Raw genomic sequence first — 23018 nt, 5'->3', positions numbered from 1 at the left:
AGCATTCATTAACATACAAATTAACTATTAGTACATGCCTGAATAATAAGATATATAAACGTTAATTTCAATAGTTAATTAATCATTTACTAACTCATTCTGATTGATCTTAAAGACCACCAACTGTTCTTAAATACAAATGTTTTGTAAATAATGCAATACTTCAGTTTGTCATGAAAAATCAATGTCAAGAATACAGTATGTGTAGCTGCAGTTAATGATTAACAAATAATGAAATAACTATATGCTAATGCTTAATAAATGGTTCATAGTGTGTAGTTACTATAAAGTGTTACGGAAGCATCTTGTGAAACAACTTAATGTTATTTCTAAACTCAAATACTAAACAAAGGAGACTAGGGTACTTTAAAAATCTAAAACTAAATAAATGTGTGTGTCCTTTAGCAATCCAAAATTGTGTAACAGTACTAAAGGTTCATAAACTATTTGTAAAGTAGCGCATGCATTTGTCCATAAATCCCCAAAGCCCCTCTGAACCACTGACCAGAACAAAGGCTTTGTTAAACTAGTTGCAATAGAAGAGAGCTCCACTGGATGGACTCTAAGACTAGAGTTTGGAGCTGCCAAACATTCTTTTCAGAAACGAATCTTGCATTTTACAATGACAAAATGTGGATTGGTGATAACTAACCAATTTACAAATGAAATAAATACAAGACATAATATGTTTCAAAATAAATGTTTTAAATCCATGAATGTATAGAATGTTCAGAATAAAGACCTAAGGTATATATACTGTATAAATGACTCATGGAAAGTGAAAGCAATTCAAAAAGGTAGCCTTTTTTCATGTTTTTTTTTTTTTTTAAGAACACAAATTTGTTCATCAAGGCGACATTTATTAAATGTAATTTTTTTTATTGTGAAACATTTATAAAAATGTTAAATAACTGCTTTCTGATTGTACAGTATGTAGATTCAAATTAAACTAATATTACTCAAGTTTTAATAATTACTCTACATTATTGCTTTTATTGCTATTGCCATCATCATTATTATTATTATTATTATTAATATCAATACTACTACTACTACTACTACTACTACTACTAATAATAATAATAATAATAATAATAATAATAATAATAATAATAATAATAATAATAATAAATCATAATTAATAATAATCAATATAAGAGTGATTTCTGAATAATCATATAACTGAAGACTAGAGTAATGGAGCTAAAAATTCATAGTTAAAATCACTGAAACAAATTATTAAATTATATTATCAACTACTTTTAAACAGTCCTTCTATAGTGCAATAACATTTCACAATTTTTCAGTTTGTACTTTTTATTAAATAAATTAGTATTTTTGATTAAATAAATGCAGCTTTGTTGAGCAGGATAAGCTTATTTTAAAACATTTTAAAAAATCCTACAAACCCAAAACTTTCGACTGGTAGTGGGCATTCCAATGAGATGTTGTTTAAGTCTTTTTTTTAGACATTTTCCTGTCACATATTCATCAAGTTGTCAAAATATGGATGGGCAGATGGATATTGAATTAGAGGAAAAATGTTATTCTTCCAGTTAGTAACAAACCTCTGTCTTGAAAGTGCTGCTATTCTAGTGTCTGGCAGTAACCATTATCTGAACTGAGCTTGTGTGGACATGTTTCAATGACTACAGAATTTAGGAAATGACCACTTTTGACCAGAGGCAGCTTGTCTTTGTGTCTGATCCCTACCATCTGGAAGAGTCATAACAGATATAAAGATGCCTTTGGCTGACTTTTTCTTTATTGCTTAGAGACATGAGCTTAGCTTTTCATTTACCAGGGCTATTTTATTCATTTTCAAAGATTTTAGTTTGATTAGTTTGCATTGCTTTTGTGCATGTGTTAATATGCATGTGCAGGATATACAACATTTACGTGTGAACGAGACCGCAGTTCACTGGAAATAATGACATCTTATTGGTTTCACCCTTTTTTGCAACAGGAAATTACATTATCTGCTAGAGTCTAGCAGTTTGAGGAAGTTAAGTAGCTTCTTGAATAAAGACGCTGCTTTTTTGTTTTCAAAAGAATGATTAATATAAATATTTCTATACACATTACTAATGAATATATGAAGATATTGAAATGAATCTAAACTACAACAATTAGATGAATTACTGAGCCTTTACATTTTCATTTTTTTGTTCATAAAAAATGTCACACAATCTAACATTTTATTTGACCACTTTAGCTTTGGTTATGCATTCACTGTGGTATTCTTTCAACAAACTTCTGCAATGTTACAACATTTACTAGAGTTGCATGATTTATTTTTGCCAAGATATTGTATTGATGATGGAAGAGTCGGACCAGTGCAAAAAGTCTTATCTAGCACATCCCAAAGATTCTCAATAGGGTTAAGTCTGAAATCTGTGGTGCCCAATTCATGCTTAAAATTATGTCTTATACTCCCTGAATCACTCTTTCATAATTTTAGCCTATTGTATGGTATTCAATAATAAGCATGATGGGTGCATCACGTCATCCCCCTCTCTCCTTCCATCTTTATGCTCCCTGACAAATTGACGGCTTTTTAATTAGTCTCATTGATATGTGGTCTTCTTAAAACTATGCAGCTGCTTGTTCTAAATCCCTTGAGTTCCGTTTGCATTGTGTGTGTGGAAATGCTCTTACTTTCACTATTAAACTAATAGCTTTAAGTTCTATTTTTTTTCTTTTCTTTTTTTTTTTTTACAATTTGATCTCAGTTAGACGATTAAGTGATTGCCAATCGTGATCATTCAACATTTTTTCCAATCCCATTTCTTCATCAAAGATGAGATTTCTCCAACACCTATCCAGTTTTAAATAATGCGTTGGACAGTTCTTAACCCTTTTTTTGGTAGTTTCAGGCATCTTCTTAAGGTACTGTAGATGATTGATTTACTTGATGCATGAAGATAATTAGACCCTTCTGAAGTATATTAACATAATTTCCATGAATATGAGTTGTTTCTTTCAGTGTGGTTGTATAATAAACGAGAAGCTACTCTCTGCATCAGTTAGGTTTAAATAACTTGTTGCAAGCTAAAACAAAATCATACAGTCTAATGCAAAAGTTTGGCCACCCCTGATAATTTTCATAATTGCAAGCCATAGCCTGCTGGCCTTTCAGATCAGCTAATTTATTTGGATATATTTTATACCCTATAGGGAAAAATAAACATCTTAATTCTGGCAAAACATTTAATTAATCAACAGATGCAATGCAATTTAAATCATAACCAAAAAGGACAGGTGCAAAAAAGTTGGGCACCCCAACAAAATAATACAGTAACATCAATCTTTTAAGATGAGTACCTGACTTCATGCTGAAGGCATCTTAGGTCATTCTTCCTTGCACAATTTCTCCAGTTCAGTCAAGTTTCATGGGTGCCAATCATGAACAGCCTTTTTCAAATCAATCTATTGATTTTCAATGATGTTCAAGTCTGGGGACTGGGATGGCCATTCTAGATCATTTTATCGTGTCTTAGCATGAACTCCTTGGTAGATCTGGAACTGTGCTTTGGGTCACTGTCCTGCTGAAACATCCAACCCTGTCATAATTTCAGCCTCTTGACTGATTCCTGAACGTTGTTCTTCAGAATCTGCTGACACTGGGTGGAATCCATGCAACCTTTAACTCTGACTAGGTTTTTATTACCTGTGCTAGCCACACATCCAAACAAAATGATGGAGCCCACCAAATTTTACAGTGGGGAGCATGTTCTTCTCCTGGAATGCTGTGTTCTTAAAATGACTCTCGTTGGCAGAACCATCCATTCAGCTATTCTTTGGCTTTCAGTTATTTTTCGTGGTCTAGCACATCTTTCCTTCACAAGAACTGTTCCTTTGGCCTTTCATGTTCTTACTATATTTGTGACTGTGGAGATAGACACCTTTAACCTCTGTGATAGCTTTTTGCATCCTTCTCCTTCATCCTACCCTAGTTTTTAAGGTCATTAGGAAGTTATTTTAAGGTTCCCATGTAGCTACTTTTAGATTAACAATAAAAAGCACAACTAGCAATCAACTAGCTGTCTTAAATATCCTTTTTCATGATTGGCTGCACCCGTGTTGGCACTGTTAAGGTTTTTGTGTTGTAATCAGTTAGCATTGATGATTACAGGTTTTGAAATTCACACAAAAGAGAAGGTGCCCAAACTTTTGCATTGCTTATTTTTCACACTTCTCAATACAGCTACACTGCATATTTCTGTCTGAAATACATGACATTATCTAGCTTTCTCAAGAAACCAAATGCCATTTTACTGTGATTTTTGTCTTATAAAGAAGGAGCACATTATTATGCAGCCACAGAGGGGTGGCCATATTTTTGCATAAGTTGTACCTTCCGTAATTATCCAATAAGAGGCTTTTACCAGGTAGCCTAGTTTAATCTAGGTAGTAACTTAGGTAGTAAGGGCGTGGTATATTAAATAAACAAGTATTGTGATTTTTGCTTGCTTAATAAAGAGCAAAAAATACTTGATATTTCCAATATTACTATCAAGAGAGAGTGTTCTGAGTCATATCAACTAAAATGACTTTTATTTCAGGTGCAGTGGTTTTGAAAGTACCCTGAACTATAAAACTTTCAAGTACCAAAAACTTGAACTTGCATATGGACAAAACAGTCTATTGTGCAATAAAATTAGCACAATATGCCTTCTGAAAAAAGTGCTATGTTGTGATGTTCCAAAAAATGTCAATATACAAAAAAGCTCCTGAAAACATGACATATTTAAAACTCCACAGCGCTATACAAATGGATGTCTCTGTAGATGAAATCTTAGATGCAAAAAAAGGGTACATTTTTGATTCTCCCACCCCTAATATGCCTTAACTGGCCACTTTTTTAGGTACACCTTACTAGTACCAGGTTGGACCCCCTTTTGCCTTCAGAACTGCATTAATCTTTTGTGGCATAGATTGAACAAGGTACTGGAAATATTCCTCAGAAATTTTGGTCCATATTGACATTATAGCATCACGCAGTTGTTGCAGATTTGTCAGCTGCACATCCATGATGCGTTCCAGCACATCCCAAAGGTGCTTTATCTGATGACTGTGGAGGCCATTTGAGTACAGTAAACTCCTAGTCTTGTTCAAGAAACCAGTCTGAGATGATTCATGCTTTTTGACATGGCGTGTTATTCTGTTGAAAGTAGCCGTCAAAAAATGGGTCCACTGTGGTCATAAAGAGATGGACATGGTCAGCGACAATACTCAGGTATGCTGTGGCTCTGACACGATGCTCAATTGGTACTTATGGGTCCAAAATGGATGGATGGATCCATGCTTTCATGTTGTTGACGCAAAATTCTGACCCTACCATCCAAATACTGCAGCAGAAATCAAGACTCATCAGAGCAGGCAACGTTTTTTCAATCTTCTACTATCCAATTGTGGTGAGCCTGTGTTTCATGTTCTTAGGTGACAGGAGTGGCACCCGGTGTGGTCTTCTGCTGTTTTAGTCTATCTGCCTTGAGGTTCGATGTGTTGTGCGTTCAGAAATGCTTCTCTGCATACCTCGGTTGTAACGAGTGTTTTTTTTTTTGAGTTACTGTTGCCTTTCTATCAGCTGGAACAAGTCATTCTCCTCTGACCTCTGGCATCAACAAGGCATTTGCGCCTACAGGACTGCCCCTTACTGGATATTTTCTGGTTTCAGCCCTTTCTCTGTAAACCCTAGAGAGGGTTGTGCATAAAAATCCCAATAAATAATCAGTTCCTGAAAAAGTTAAGTTTAAACTGCACCAGATTGCCTTGAACATTTCTACATGCCTGAGTTGTTGCCATGTGATTGACTGACAGTTGTACCTAATAAAGAAGCATATTTTATGGCATTTATATATTGTAAGATGTTCAGTTGGTTAGGAGGCAGGTTCTACTCATAGCAAACGGCAAAGACTCAACTAAATAGGATTTCGGAAATATATGTACATGCCCAGTGGGAAGGGTTTTCATTCTAAAATGCTGTTTAAAAATGAAAAAGTCCTAGAAAGCCTTTTTTATTTCTAGGTCTACACAATTAAAATGTATATCCAGTTAAATCTATTTGATTTATTTGAGGTCCATTACATCACACGTTCTTGTGTATATGGATTAGGAACACCTTGTAACAATACAAGAAGACAAAGATAACAAAAAGAGCTAACAAACGGTGTAGTTTGTCTAAAGCACCTAGAATGACTTACACGGCATTACTTCCTGTACTCTCAGTTTTTCTTCATGCCACCTGTAATTCAAAGATGGTTCTTTTCCCACCAAAATTTGCTGTCTGTTATTGACTAGATCTGTAGGTTCTTATTTAGGAACTAATGGGACTCAATCCGTTTCCTGGCTTCAGCAGCTTTACTTACTGCAAACGCCTCCAGGTCTAACGACTGGAGAGAGTGAGTAACAATGTGAGAGGGAAAGAAAATGACTTAAAGGAACAGAAAACAGAAGTGCGCGTTGTAATGACATAGCTGCTAATGGTTTTACAACATCCCTTTATCTTGTAAGTGCTGACTTTCCAGTCATAAGGCTATTTGTACCACCTGCTCATTCTAATTCTCCCACTGCTAATTTTCAAGAATTACTGCAGTGAAAATGATAGGAACAAGAAATCCTCAGGTTTGAGACCACCGAGAGCCAGGTGTTTTAAGTACATTTGTGCTTTTAGCCTAATTAGAATTGTTGTGAAGCAAGTAACCTGTTGCAGTGCAGTACTATTATACAGTGAAATACTTTTTATGTGTTTGCTGAAAATTTCTTTTCACATTGCTATGAATATATAAGAAAAACATGAACTATCATAAGTTATGGCAGGTGAAAATGTATTTATTTATTATTATTGTTAAGAAGGAACAAAACAGCATTTAATATACAGTGCATATCACATGAAAATTCACACCTTCAAATACAGTATGTGCACGCTTTGCATTCATTCTGCTTGCTTGACATTGTATTAGAGCTGCACGATTCTGGCAAAAATGTGAATCACAATGTTTTTTTCGCTTAAAATCAAGATTTTTCTCATGATTCTGTGAATGTAAAATTAAGGTTAATATGATTAACCTATCATCATTGTTAATTCTCAAACATATGGTAAAACAACAATAATAATTTTAGGCCTATGTGTAGGTCTACTGTTGCTTTAAATCAGGGGTCACCAAACTTGTTCCTGGAGGGCCGGTGTCTTGAAGATTTTAGCTCAAACCCTAATCAAACACACCTGAACAAGCTAATCAAGTTCTTACTAGGTATACTTGAAACATCCAGACAGGTGTGTTGAGGCAAGTTGGAGCTAAATCCTGCAGGGACACCGGCCCTCCAGGACCGAGATTGGTGACCCCTGCTCTAAATGCTTAATTTTGTATTATTGTGGACTTAAAAGACTTTAAATATGTCCTGTTTGTTAATTGACAGTAAAATGATGACATCAGAATACAACTAATCATAATTATAAATTTATGATGTTTAAGACATGTGCTTGTCATCTGCCATTGACAACATTATTAGACCATTTGTTTTTAATGGTAAAATTAGAATTTTGTCACTATCAGATTCCTAATTCCTATAATAAACATTTATTTTCATACACAACACTACTTTTTCAATATGAAAAAATGCATATCAAATGCTTGTCGTAATCATAACTGTAAAATGCGATATGATCATTTAAATGTGCGCACAGGTTTCACCTTCACTTCCTAGTGCGGCCCATGGCCACAGTCACTTTGAGAAAAAGCAAATCAAACGTCCTGCACGGCCCTCAAACAATTGTTTTGTGCAAAAAACTGAACCTTATTTATAACTTTATTCTACCAATCACTGAAAATAATGTTAGGTTTAACTTAATGAAATATTATTTAACAGGGCCACTGTACAAGTAATTGTGGCTTTTGATTACTAGATTATATTTTAATTGGAAAAATGGAATTTGAACAACAAAACAAAATCAAATAAATGAAATTATGGAAACATCCTAAAAACAATATTAAAAAGCCCCTATTATAGGTTTTTGAAAAAGACCTTTCATGCAGTGTGTAACCAAGCACTAAATTAATGAAAGCATCAAGCTAAGGTTTAAATTTAAAAGTTCCATGTTAATACCTTAAGGGTATATATTAGTACCAAAAAAGTACAAAAGTGTTCCTCTTAAATTTTTTAAGTACTAATATATGCTTTTAAGGTACCAATATGGACCTTTTAGGTACAAATGTGTACCTTTTGAAAAGGTACCACCCCAGTGACAGCTCGTGTACCTTTATTTCTGAGAGTGTATTGCAGATTGTGGGGGATGGGATTGCATTATGATGTGAAGATGAGTAATCACAGCGAGATGCCTACAGATAAGGCTGTGAGGAAAACTGGTTAAAGATAATTTTCACAACATAACCACATTATGGCCAACCTTGTGCTGTCTTCCTGTCATTTACAGATGAATGCGACAGTAACCTAGCTTACCCTACCTAGCACAGGATTCTACTTGTTATTAAAAGAAGCATCAGCATCAAAGTGTATAGTCTAATTGAACTTTATCAGTACACAGTTTTTATGAACCAGTTTCTTATTCCTTCAGATCACAATCTGTAAGTTTTATTAGAATGATAAAATCCTTGTACTCTGTTGAGTTCGCTTTGCACAGCTTGTACTGTATCTCTCCGGTTAACTAGCATATTGCATCTAAAATGTTACATGTACACTTCTGAGCTTGCAATCCCATGGGTACTGTTGTTGCTAGGCCACTATCAGCTCTTATTAAACACTGGACATGAAAAACACTGCTTTTGCTTTCATTTTAAAATGAAAAAACTAGTGCGCACTTCTAACAAGCTTGCTCACACAGCGCAATGTGGTCAGTGTTCAGAATAGTTAAACTTTTGCCGCTGTGTCAATTAATACTGAATGTTGTAGACATTATTATTAGTTATAATTAATAACAGAGCAATATCCAAGTGTTTAACTGCATAATTTGTTTTTTAGCATTTGCATTTAACATGTTGACCGTCTTTCGGATGAGACGTTAAACCGAGGTCCTGACTCTCTGTTGTTATTAAAAATCCCATGACACTTCTTGTAAATAGTAGAGGTGTAACTCCAGTGTCCTGGCCAAATTCCCTCAATCGGCCCTTACTGATCATGGCCTCCCAATAATCCCAATCCAACGAATTGGCTGTATCACTGTCTCTCCACTCCATCAATAGCTGGTGTGTGTTGAGCGCACTGGCGCCGTTGTCCTGTGACTGCCGTCGCATCATCTGTGGATGCTGCACACTGGTGGTGGTGTGGAGAGACCCGCCTTATGATTGTAAAGCGCTTACAATAGTACAATATATTACAAGACATTACATTATTTTAATAATGGATTTGGGCTCACACATATACTCTGTACCATGGATGATTGTGCTTTAACACTTCATAAGCTGTGATGGGTATTTTGCTAAATCAATCACAATTAGGGTTGAGTAGAGTTCTAAATATCAAAAAAGTAGGTATTCAATAAAATGTGCATATTTCTATTTCGTTTATTGGTTTCTGACTTTTTCAGTCATTCTCGCATGGCGAATGGCAGTCAGCATTTTACAGTTGTATCTATCTGCCAGGGCATGTGACAATGTTGAACACACTATAGCTTAATAACTCAACCCTGTAGAAGCTTTAAACTTAAACTTTCCATCTATTGGATGCAAACAGCTATAAAGACTAATTAAAGCACATCGTAAGCTGTTATTTTATTGTTTCTTCCAAAAAATATTGGAATTAGAGCTGAAAATCGGTAGGAACTGGATTTAATAAGCAAAATCTAAATTGGAACTGAAATTGCTCAAATAAAATGATACTCAACGATAATCACAACAGATTTGGTCATCAGACCAATCAATGCAGATTACAGTCATGAAAAGTAAAATTAATCGCTGAACTAAATGCATGTTATGAGACAATGAAAGGGTTATTGGCCACACATGTAAATCGGACTATTGTTGACCCCCAAAACCACACTATGACCTTTTATAATGCATAATAGGGGACCTTTAAAACAGATTACATTGACTTGTGTTTTTGTGTCATGTTAATAGAAGAATTTTACTTTTTTTTATTTCACCACCCAAACCAAATTCTTACATAATTTCTCTACAGAAATACCTGATGTTAAACAAGAAAACCAACAGAATTTGTCCACCCCTGAGGCCACAGTGATTCCAAATGACAAAAAAGATGAACTGACTGTAGTGGATCTGACTGATGCAGAACCAGCGATCTCAACCAAAACCTCAATGGAATCACTAGATGATACTCTTAATGAAAACAACAGCAACAACACAAGAATTGAAGGTGAGTATGAAGATTATAGTCAGGTTTTATGGACTTGGATGTGTTCTGTAGACACAGGATCAGAAGAGATACATTCCCTCACTATCCTTCAGCTTAGTCCATGATTATCAGTGGTCTCTACAGTGAAATAAACTCTAGGTTATGTTTTAACACCCATACACTCTCTCATTTACCACACAGTCATATACTTCTAATTTACCAATGCTGAATTTCTTTGGACTGTGGTGTAAACTGGTGTTCTGTCGATTTGATCTACCCTACTAGATTGTCCTACCTCTCATTCAAAAAGTAGGTAGCACATTTTGATGATGCAATATGCTATCCATCAGATTTTGCTACCAGTGTCAATTGTAATGTGGATTAGTGTGATGTGAAGATGTACTGTAATATCGCCCCAACCTACGTAAGCCCAACCTTAGAACCATTTAAATACAGTGTTGGTAGCATAATCTAATAGCTAGGATAAAATCTCAGAACATCAGAGCACCTAAAGCAGGGGTCTCCAAACTCTGTCCATATTTTAGTTTCAACCCCAATTAAACACACCTGAACCAGCAAATCAAGCTCTTTCTTGGTATACTAGAAACTTCTAGACAGGAATGTTAAGGGAAGTTGGAGCTAAACTATGCAAAACACCAGCCCTCCAGGACCGAGTTTGGACACCCCTGATCTAAAGGAAACTAATGCAAAGACTGCACAGAAAAGCCTCCTGGCATTAACTAATACAGCATTATTGTAAACCATATTTACAGTAAACCATATTTACAGTATAGACATTTAAAGAATTAAAGCATTGTTCATTTAGTGTCTGCTGCACACATTTGAATCTAACCCAATATCAGTCAGAAAAATCTATTTTTTTTATTTGAAAAATCTTTTTTTTTCTCCCCTAGTTTTTGCACCTAGTTGAGATTATAATGCAGATTGAGTTGATTGAATACTCTAATACTCTAACTCTATCACTCCATATCTTACTTTCAGGCATTGCCAATGGGTATGAATTCATTGAGATCTTTCTTGATGGTCCACTCTAAAATAAATCAGCTCCTTCCCAACATTTTACAATGGTAAGTGTGCTTCAGAAGGCCATAGATGCTAACAGTGCTCCGCTGGATTACTCTGTTGGATGTGCTCAAGTAAAGAACATACTCTAAGAACATAACATTATTAGATAAGATTAGATTCAACTCCATTGCCATAAAACATGTACAAGTACAAGGCAACGAAATGCAGCTTAGGTCTAACCAGGATTTCAATAGCAGCAAGTGCAGGATATAGAACAACTGTGGGTGATATTTACAGATGGATGTACTATGAACATTATATACAGGTTGTATTAACTATGATCAGAGATTTAGAATATATGAATATATGTATAGGTTGCTATTAATAATCTGAACTATGCAGATATGAACCTAATTACAAATGTATACATGCAGTGGATATGTACAATTCAAAATGAATTAGTGCAACAAAGTGCTATGAATATGTACAATTTTAAATGTGCAAATATTAAATAGTGCAGTGGTTATGGGGAGAGTTTGGGGGTGTACAATATGAGGGGGGTAAAAGAGTCAGTGGGGGCAGAGTTTAAAAGGGAGACAGTTCTGTGGGAAAAGTATATTATATACACAGTTGAAGTCAGAATTATTATTCAAGATTTTCTTCGAGCCTCTCTCGAAAATTCATCTAAAACAACAGCCTGGTTAATATAAAGAGCAAAAGTCAGTCGAAAAATGTGTAAAAAAATTTTTTTTTAAATTACTGGCATGGGTATCTCTTAAAACTGCGACTACACGTTTTGACAACACTTGACTTCATCAGGGTAACCTGATGTAGCCGCAGTTTCAAGGAGCAACCATGTCAATAAAGGCTTTTTATTATTTTTTCTACATTTTCTGAGTCCCTTGGACTGACTTTTGATGTTTATTCTGATGAATCCCTTACACAAAGAGCATCGACAAAAAACTTTTGAAAACTTTTTGTTTGATTTTGGATTTTTATACACAGCCTAATTAGTATTAAAATGAACTTTAATAGGCTGTTTTTAGTGCTTCTGACCTTTTCAATGGTCAATTTTTTTCAGCAGTCAAAAAAGGTCAAATGAGAATATAGTGGCAAAAATTCTGGACCAATGGCAAATTTTGGTTCATTGTCAGTGTGTGTGTGTGTGTGTGGGGGGGGGGGGGGTAGTAGTTCTTTCAAACCCCCCCCCTTTCTACGGGCCTGTAATGTGTAAAACTAGATTCAGAGAGTTACAAAAATAAGGTATAAATAGGCTGTTATAGAGTATAAATAACATATTCACACAGACCAATGCAATCGAGTTGTACCTTTGAAACATGGCTTTCCATCTCTCACTGCTTTTTAACTGAACTCAAACACAGGTGTTGCTTCAGGTCTCATGCCATCATACACTTCAGAGAGATATCGGTTTTCTAATTCTTTCTGTCATGGTGTTTTCACACCTGTGCCCCAGCAGCTTTATTTCTGTTTGCAGCTCCCAGTGAAATTTGTTACTCTGTTAACAGCTGATGAGAGACCCTTATCAGCATTTCAGTTCAAGATGCCCCACGGTATGGACAAATGGAATGCACCATGGTGCTTATATGGCTACTATTCTACACTTTTTAGTGTCCTGTCAGAAGTGTAACATTCTCAGCAAAAAGGTCACATACAAAGTACGGAGACATTCTGTTAATTTAACCATTTTTTATGCTAAAAAAACTCAAATAGAGTTTTTAACTAAGATAATTTTCTAGTTATAAGTCATATAAACAGTTTATAGAAGATTTTACATACAGTGGTATATAAAATAAAAACTATAATTTAACTTTTATTTTTATTTTACTAACACCTTAAAAAAATGCTAGACATTTTAAATTAAATATATTTTAACACGTTTTTTTCAGTCACTTTTATTTTATAGCCTTCCTGAATGAAAAATATTAATTTATTTAAAAAAAAACTTACTGATAATAATATTAAATAGTAAATATTAGGTAGTGTAAAGGATAAAGCCAACAAGTAAAAACACACATTTATTCCATCTACATGACTACAAACTATAATTAACAGAAAACAAAAGGAAAAGCTAAGTTATTCTAAAAATCAGCAACAGTGAAAAATATCAAAGTTTTAAAACCAAGAAAGAAAACCTCTCATTCATTCCAGCTGGTTTGAAACTGATGGACAGGTTAGAGACATGAACTTGAAAGAGGTCATGTTCTCCCACCCCCATAGATAACAGCTAATGACCATGACTCCTCATAAAGCAGTATAATTAGCCAGAGCCCCAGGGACTATTATATAGGGTATTATTTTCCAATAAGAGGGTATGCTTTCATGTGCTCTCTGGTCATTGCCAGGGACTCTGTTTCCAGGTTTTGGCAGTTGATGGCTTCTTGTAAATGCTGTAGCCATACCTATTTACATTTTTCACTTTACGATGCCTTTGTTCACACAAAAGAGAGTAACAGAAATGCGTAATCAGACAACAGAATTGTAGACAATTGACAGCAGTTGGCCTCTCTATATACCCAAGTTCATAGTTAGGACACATAAAAGTTAGTCATTACAAGCCTCAACTTGATGGCCGACATTGTTTTGTCTGTTTTAAGAGTCCAAAAGTCCAAGACCGAAACTGTTTTAAGTGTATAGACGTCAGTGTCTGCTCTCAAACTAAAATGTAATGTTATTAAACATGAGGTGAAAAAGGTGATGAAAAATTAAATAGCTAAATGCAAAATTAGCGAGTATGTCTTAAAGTGAAATTACTACTTGAAAATGTGATCTGTTAAGAATCATACATGAAATCTTGTTATATCGTTGAGAAGGTCTTTACTAGACTACAAGAATACAACAAGCATAACTGTTTAAAGTAGAGACTGAACAATATCAAATACATGTAAATTAGAAGCGTAGCAATACACATATTTGTAATAAAGCAAGGCAAGGCACGTTTATTAATATAACACATTTCATACACAATGGTAATTCAAAATATTTTACATAAACAGGAATAAAAGTGACAAGTATAAGAAAATAATAAAAAATATTAAAAAGTAATTGAACAGGTTATAATAGAATGAAAAAAAAGAAAGACATACTAGTGCAATCTGTCAGACGTAGCACAGTGCTCATTAGGTAAAGGCACAGCTAAACAGATGTGTTTTAAGCCTTGATTTGAATGGCGTAGTAGCAAAAGGCGGATTCACTCTGCTTTGACTGAACTCTTGGATTTTCTAATGGTAATGAGGCATTCGTATGAGGATTTCAATTCAGTATGCATTACAAAACAAACAATTCACATTGATTATTTAGAAAATAAATATTTTTATAGATAAAGAGGCTAAAGTGTATGAAATATAATGTTCTCTGTGGCACTGCGTTCACAACAAGGCAGCCCAAATGGCATTCTGTATCTAACAATTCTGTGTGCTCCTCCCACCCTCAAGAAAAACACACTACTCCAGTCAGGCATGTGCTGGACTTGCTACTTGCAATATGACTTATAACATCGATGTGATTATCATGAGATCATAAGAACATGCGTGAGGCACGTGTCCCTCAAACCATTTTGTGCAGCTGAAAACAGCGGTCTTCCAAAAATACTTAGCTGTGAGTATTTAAGAGCACTTCTGCATTGCAACATTTAACTCATTCTTTAACTGTCAGAGCATTAAAAAAACAAAGAACTCCGAACTTCACATTCTAAAAATGTGGTGCTCTCATCGAAAACAACTGAAAAATACATTTACTAAGAAATTAAGTAAGGGAGAAAGACAGTGGTTCCAGGAACATCAATAAATTATTCACTGTTCATATTATTTGAGCCTTGGTACTCACTTCATGAACCCATAACAGACTGTGCCTAGAACGCTCTGGTTACTAAAGTAACCCTCCTGGGGGAACGGAAATGCTATCAGTGAATTTAGTTAATCCACAAATGGGGATTTCGTTTCAGAAAGCCAGTCGTCTGAAAGAGTATACAACGGGCCAATGCAATGCCAAATGAGTTGGCAGCGTAAGCTAGCGCACCTGGAACTTATTGCCAATTAGCTCCGCATATAAGGACAGGGAAAGCAAGGAAACGCCATCCTTTTAAGCTGAAGAGACTGACACTTACAGCTAAGGAACAATCATTATGGCAATGCTATATAGCATTTCCGGAGGGTTACTTTAGTAACCAGAGCGTTCCCCTTCGGATGGGGAACTTCAATGCTATCAGTGAATTTATTTAATTCACGAATGGGGAAATGTCCGGAAAACGCTATAATGACTGCACCTTACTTTCGCCTCCGATGAGAGGATAGCCAGGCATAGCGTGAGCGATCCTGCATCAAAGAGAGGCGCGGTCTTCCAACGTGATCCCTGGCCCTTACTTATCCCACTTCAAAAGAAGTTTTACGGATTTAGATATATTTTTTGAGAAGTCGCAAGCGTCTAGATAATTCTAGGAAAATACGACAGTACGTTGGGAAAGCGTGCAGTCCCGATAGGGAGGACGCTGCGGAGGCCATCTGCTACCCAACGGGGGAGATATGATGGCAAAAAATACATATGGACTAGCCCTGAAAAGGGGGAGTACGCATATAATAAGATGGTTAGCGGAGAGGGAAGACAAGGGACCGCCCGTGAGGGGGGACTGCACCGTGGATGAATAAGCATATGGGATCGCCTAGTGGGGATCACGCATAGCGGGCACCTATACCCAAAACGCGGGCTGACCAGCGGGCAGACCTACAACGTAGTGGGCCAGCAAGTGACTCCTCCACTGAGTCAGTGCTGGGGGCCTCGAAAGAATCTGCAGCGCTCACCTGACGTGGAACTTTACTGACAGATAAAAAGGTGCACGTATCTCCGTGTTAGGGAGAATGGCGCAGCAAGCGTGTTTCAACACCCTAACCGAATTGTTTCCTCAATCACCAAGGGTTACCTAATACCCTTGAGAAAGCCGGCTCCACTTGCAGATTGTAAAACCTTGCCAATGTATTAGGTGTCGCCCAGCCCGCAGCTCTACAGAGGTCTGATAGAGAGGCGCCACGTGCACGCGCCCAAGAGGATGCGATGCACCGAGTGGAGTGCGCACACACTCTCAGGGGACACGGCTCGCCTTGGCTTTGATAAGTGAGAGAGATGGCATCCACTATCCAGTGGGCCAACTTTTGTTTCGATACGGCACTTCCCTGCTGCCGACCGCCATAACAGGCAAAAAGCTGCTCAGATGATCTAAAGCTCTGAGTGCGGTGCTGCCAGCCACCGCGTCATGAGATGGCAGCCATGTAACGTTGAGTGTGGAGGGCGACAGCCTGCTCTCCAGCTTCTCTTGGTGTAGAAAAGCACAACGCTGATCTGGCAAATTTTGGGCGTCTTCTCAGCGAGAGACGCACCATTCAGTGAATAGACTCCACTTCAGGGCAGTCTAGGAGGAGGAGAGGGGCTGAGGAGGGGGCTCTAGCCCGAGTGACGGTATTAACCACCGCAATTGGTAGGTTACCTAAGTCTTCCTCGCGTCTAAGGACCACCCGTGGAGGTTCCAAAGATCGGGCCGAGGGTGCCAGATGGTGCCTGTCCCTGAGAGAGTAGGTGCTCTCTCAAAGGGATCTGCCAGGGGAGGGCCATCGCGAGGAGGGAGAGCTCTGACATCCAGGTCCGGTTGGGCCAGAGGGACGCAACCAGCAACCTGTTCCTCGTCCTCCCTGACCTTGCACAGTAACTGCGCGAGCAGGCTCACTGGGGGAAACGCGTATTTGCGCATACCCCGAGGCCAGCTGTGAGCCAGTGCATCCATGCCGAGAGAGCCCTCGGTCAGAGAAAAGAACAACTGGCAATGAGCGATCTCGGGGAAAGCAAACAGAACGATCTGGGATTCCCCGAATCGCTCCCATATCAGCTGAACAGACTCGGGGTGGAGTCTCCATTCTCCAGGACATAATGAGGAGCAGACGGCGGGCAAGCTGAGACATGCGGCGAGAGCGAATACCCCCTAGCGGTTGATTTACGCCACCACTGCCGTGCTGTTCGTCCTGACCAGCACGTGTTGCTGCTCCAGCACCGAAAAAAAAAACGGTGGAGAGCGAGGAACACTGCCAACAGCTCCAGGCGATATGCCAATGCAACTGGGTTCCTTTCCATAGGCCCGCAGCTACATGCCCGCAACGCACAGCCCCCCAGCCCGTGCTGGAAGCATCTGTTGAAACAACAACATGACTGGAACGCCTGTTCTAAAGGCACTCCGACCTGTAGGAACGAGGGGTCGTTCCAAGGGCTGAGGGCACAGCGACACAGCGCAGTAGCAGTGACTCAGTGTGCACGCGCTGGAGTGGTCTAATATGGAGTAATCCAAGCGGCGTGAAGCGTCTGCGGATGCCATATGCCCCAGGAGCCTCTGAAATAATTTCAGTGGGACCACTATTTTGCTGTCGAGCTCTCTCAGACAGTTCAGCATCAACTGAGCGCGCTCTCCGGAGAGGTGCGTTGCCATGGTGACCGAGTCCAGCTCCAGCCCGAGAAAAGAGATCCTCTGCACGGGGGCGAGTTTGCTCTTTTCTCGGTTGACCTGAAACCCCAACAGGTGGAGGTGCCGGAGCACCTTGTCTCTGTGCATAATCAATTGCTCTGAGAGTAGGCTAAAATCAGCCAGTTGTCGAGATAATTGAGTATGCGGATGCCCGCGAGCCGAAGGGGCGTTAAGGCACCCTCTGCGAGCTTGGTGAGGACCCGCGGAGACAGAGAGAGCCCGAAGGGGAGGACTTTGTATTGCCAAGCTTGACCTTCAAGCGCAAACCGCAGAAACTGACGGTGGCGAGGAAGAGGAGACATGGAAATAAGCGTCCTTCAGGTCTATCGCGGCAAACCAATCTCAAGAACGAACGCACCGGAGGATGCGCTTCTGCGTGAGCATTCTGAACGGCAGCTTGTGCAGACAGCGGTTCAAAATGCATAGATCTAGGATTGGCCGTGACCTATCGCTCTTTTTGGGCACCATGAAAACCCGCTCTCCGTCTTGGCTGAAGGGAGCGGCTCGATTGCATCCTTCGCCAGGAGGACAGCAATCTCCTCTCGCAAGACAGGGGCGGACAGGGGGCTGACCCTGGTGAATACACACCCATGAACATGGGGGGCCGTTTCGCTGACATACCAGCAGTGGGGCAGCGCGGAATGGGTGTGCTGATCCGGGAAGCGCGAGGGTCCCGCGGAAGAGCTGGAGGCGAGATATTTGATCTCACTCCGCACCAAAACTCCGGAGTGGAGGCTCGAGGGGTGGGAGAAAAGAGACCATCCTTCCAGCGCTCGTGAGCCACTGGCGAAACTTACCGAACCTGCGAGCTAGAAAGCATAGCGTCTCAGACTGGCAGATTTCGGGCTGTCACATCTGGGGAAGTGGAAAAATGCTCTTTCATTGATGTTTTCACGGCAGTAAAAAGTGTCGTTGGAAATGGGGCCCCGCCCTCCAGCCGGGAAAGAGCAAGTTCCCTCTTCTCCAGATGACCTGTCCCAGGGACGCTTCGCGATCCATTACCGGACTTAGCGGTGCTCTGGGCAGGGGGGCTGCCTGCTTCCGAGGTGCTCGACGCGCTCGCTTTGCCAGAGGCGTGTGCAGGGGCGGTGCAGCTCTCGTAGGCGGGCGAAGGAGCAGCAGATATGGATAGTACGGCGGGCGGAGCGGGCTTATGGTACCGCCGATAGGGGACATTACCCATCGCCTCAGACTGCTTTCTTACCGCCTTGAATTCATTGGTGAATTCACAGACGGTGTCGCCGAACAGGCAAGCTTGGGATACGGGGGAGTCAAGAAAGCGGACTTTGTCGACTTGCGCTAGTAGGTGACCATCGCGTGCAAGGTGGAAGCAGCCTGACCCGCAGCCATGTAAGCTCTAGCTCCGAGGGAAGCAGATAACTTACAGGCTTTGGACGGGAGACGAGGCGGACCCCGCCAAGAAGAGGCGGCACGCGAACAAAGATTGACTGCAATCGCGCGTTCAACCTGAGGAATCGCCACATACCCCCTGGTCGCTCCACCGTCAAGAGTGGTGAGGGTGGAGGGACACGCAGCATGGGCAGAAAAAAGTGTCCTCCAAGACTGCGTGAGCCTACTGTGCAACTCCGGGAAGAAGGGGACGAGAGACTTCGAAGGCTTCACCCTCTGGTCCTCTACGTAGCACCCATCTAGTCGGTCCAGCCGCGGAGCTGGGGGATAAACCATCTCCAACCCATGGCCGAAGCAGCCCGGGAAAGCACAGCTAACATGTCCGTTTCAGGATCCGGTGGACGTCTGGTCTCCGGTGTCATCGAGCGTAAGGGCTACCATCTGGTTAGACGGATTGCTTCCCCCACCCGAAGCTTGGATGGAGCGCTTGGAGGAGCGGGAGGTCCGCGGGCCCGTGGGCGACGGATTATCTCTCGCTGAAACCCTCAGATCTGCCCGAGTGCCCGCTGCAGTGCAGGGGACAACTGGGGTGGTTTGCCCTTTTGCAAAGGCTAGCCGCGATATTAACTGTGCAACAGTCATGGCATCGCAATGACGACATGAACTTCGAGCAGCGCATTAACATGCTGGACCCCCCAGGCATGCAATGCAGTGCCCGTGCCCATCATCCGAGGACAGGAAACCACCACATCCAGAAACGCACAGTCGGAGCGCCATCCTGAAAAGGACGTGCTGCATGACTGTGTTGCTCTTTTTGTGAAGTTGCAACTTTATACGCACCGCTCTGGAGGACCGGACCCAAAGAACGCCAGGCAAGGGAGAAACCCAGCTCGACCGTCTGCCGCTGCGTGTACACACGCTGGACCGGGAGAATGCTCTCGTTTGCTCGAAATCGCTGGATCACAGCAGGAGGAACCCTCATCGACTCTCTCAGAAGGCTGTAATAGTCTCTGAAGCGAAAAGGATGGCGTTTCCTTGCTTTCCCGGTCCTTATATGCGGAGCTAATTGGCAATAAGTTCCAGGTGCGCAAGCTTACGCTGCCAATTCATTTGGCATTTCATTGTATACACTTTCAGACGACTGGCTTTCTGAAATGAAATCCCCATTCGTGAATTAAATAAATTCACTGATAGCATTGAAGTTCCCCATCCGAAGGGAAACCACTGTTCCAATAGCAAGAGGATGTTTTCCACTGCAGATGATATGTGCTGCGTCCCAATTTACATACTATCCGTTCTAAATAGTATATGAATATAGAATTAGTATTTCCCAAATCGTAGTATGTTGAAAAAAGTATGCCAAAGGTTCCCGTTTGGTTTACTATTTCCGTTAAAAATATGAAGTGTAGAACCATCCATACACTAACTGCTGATATTGCCTACAGTACATTGTGCGTTAGACATGAATTTGAGTAGAACTACAAACAAATGTGAAAAGCGTAAATAAACTACAAACATGATGGACACGTGAGACCAACCATCAAGTAGAGAGGCTCCGGTAAAGATATTTGTATGACTGTTAATTCATATCTAACAAACTGGAAAATATTTAAATCATGTTTTTTATGTTTTTTATCTGCAACAACAATACTGAACTTATGTAAAAGATGTGTTTGGACATTAACGTCTGAATGCATAATTATCCAAAGACCTGAGGAAGGAAGAAGCTGATTTGTTTTATACTGTATGCTGCTAAGAATGCGCCACAGAAGATGGGTCATTTACACCTCCAACACTATTCAAAGTAAAAAAATAAAAAAAGAAGTAAATCCTGCTTCATGATCTTAGTTTTAATAAATAAAGCACTTGTAAAAAAATCAAGTAAATGTCTTTCTTTTTTAAGACTTATTTTTGGCCTTTTTGCCTTTATAAGATATGACAGTAATGAGACAGGAAGCAATGTTGGAGAGAGAGTGGGGGGGTAGGGTTGTGAAATATCCTTAAACCGGGATTCGAACTCAGGACGCCCTGGCATGCTTCTGCACCATATGTTGGCAGGCTAACCACTAGATTATTGCGCCGACCAAGAAAATGTCTTACTTTTTTGCTGTCTCAAAATGTCCCCTACTGTGATACCACTGTGTTGTATCACACTGAACCATGAATTTTGCAAACTGTTAGACTAATAATCGTCACCTTAGAATTATAAGATTCTATCTGACATTTTATCAAAATTGAGTTATTGACATATTCTTATTAAATAAAAACTTATTTACATTATGGGATTTTTATGAGTTGTTTACATTTTAAGACTTTTTATAAAAACAAATAAAAATTAACAAATGTTACACACATACTGTTTGCTAAAGAATGCACAAACTTTGAAGATTATTATCTCAAAATCATTCAGAACGCAGATAGAACCTTATAATTCCAAGGTGACTTAATGTAAACTGTACATGTATGCAACTTTTGTGCCATGTCTAAGTTTGTATCTACAGCAAACATTAGTAAACCATAGTTATCTTGACCAGTCCAAACAAATAACACATGTCTCAAAACATAAAACCTGTGTGTCACAAGTTTGTCCCTGATTTTGCCTAAAGTATTTTGGGGCCTTTTTATCATAATCTTTACATGCTTAATAGTTAGAACTCTTATGTTGCACAAAAAAAATTGCATCTCATTTGGGTCAATCCGTCAATCTGAGTGAAACTGCTACTGTTATTCACTACTCAAAGTTTTCATTTGTTTACAGTAAATGGTAAAAATCTCTCAATGACATTGATGGATTCTAGATTAAACAAGAAAGAAAAAGTCGAATATAAAAATCTTCAATCTTAAGTTTTAGGAGTGGTTCTTCAAAAAGTGTCTAATGACAAAGAACCCGAGTTTGTTCAGAATTCACAATAACAATTCGACACTCGCCCAGGCCTGAACAGTATTAGACACTGTGCTTTGGTGTGGAACTAATGTGTGTTTGCGCATGTATACGTGCAGTTATTGACTACCAGCGTTTTGATGTGGTTATCGGTTCACCTGGCCAGGTGTAACTTGGGAAGAGTGGGAGTGAGAGAAACTCAGAGCTTTACCAGATGGTGCCTTTTGGTTTGAGTTAAAACCCACAATCTTTCATGTGAGCTTAGTAGAAAAGTTGTATATTTTGTACATATAACTTTTACTCAGCAATGAACAGAAATTTCCTCTTTCACCATTTGAGAAAGTTAGGTAACTGCGTTTAGTTGAAGAAACATTCTAAGACATTGGTAAAGTGGCTTCCTTTGTTCGTTTTAACTGTTAGTAATGTATTTGTATCCATGATTACATTCATAGGTTGCGTTTCATGTATAGAGTAACAGAACATGACTCATTGGAATTTCAGTGTTTACATGTATACAGACATTGATGACTGTATTTAGTGGCAAAAGAAAAAGCCATATTTGGGCTGTCATTAAAAGACAGTGTTGCAAAGTGAGCATGGATGTGGCAACTCTTGAGAGTTCAGCGGCAACAGGTCTTCCTCTTTACAGTCAATAGTTGACCCAAAAACAAAACATTCTATCAGCATTTCCTCACCCCTGTGTTGATTCAAAATTCTTTTCTCTGTGAAACTCAAAGCTCAAACACCAAGGCTTTCAAAAGATTTTGTCAGCTGTTACAGCTATTGAATGAAAGACCCCGAAGAGACACAGAAGAACTCCAGAAGAAAGAACTCCAAGAAGAAAATCCAAACTTCTCCAGTGGATTTATCTCAAATTTATCCCATTTGATGAATACAGGAACATTTTAATATATTTACTCTCAAATCAAATCA

At 39.3% G+C, this 23018-nt stretch overlaps 2 protein-coding genes across 8 annotated transcripts in view; one reads left to right on the top strand and one right to left on the bottom strand.

The window, feature by feature from the left end:
* The window catches only part of hhip (hedgehog interacting protein), a 236297-nt gene that overhangs the window by 160182 nt on the left and 53097 nt on the right, over positions 1-23018 (bottom strand). The gene's annotated exons all lie outside the window — the stretch shown is intronic.
* si:dkey-27h10.2 overlaps positions 1-23018 on the top strand; it is a 40814-nt gene that overhangs the window by 5440 nt on the left and 12356 nt on the right. For 4 of the 6 annotated variants that reach the window (XM_005159975.6, XM_073952539.1, XM_021473915.3 and 1 more), the window contains exons 8-9: positions 10138-10332; positions 11314-11399. In XM_005159975.6, the coding sequence (XP_005160032.2) occupies positions 10138-10332; positions 11314-11366 (248 nt within the window). In that variant the 3' untranslated portion in view covers positions 11367-11399. Of the gene's footprint in view, positions 1-10137; positions 10333-11313; positions 13136-13410; positions 14371-23018 lie in introns of those variants that run through there. The other 2 variants (XR_012407168.1, XR_012407167.1) reach the window with 1 other exon arrangement.

The sequence above is a fragment of the Danio rerio genome, chromosome 1, assembly GCF_049306965.1.
Source record: "Danio rerio strain Tuebingen ecotype United States chromosome 1, GRCz12tu, whole genome shotgun sequence".
NCBI lineage: Eukaryota > Metazoa > Chordata > Actinopteri > Cypriniformes > Danionidae > Danio > Danio rerio.
Note: the sequence above shows the minus strand (reverse complement) of the source record. Positions and strands in the feature narration are given on the sequence as shown.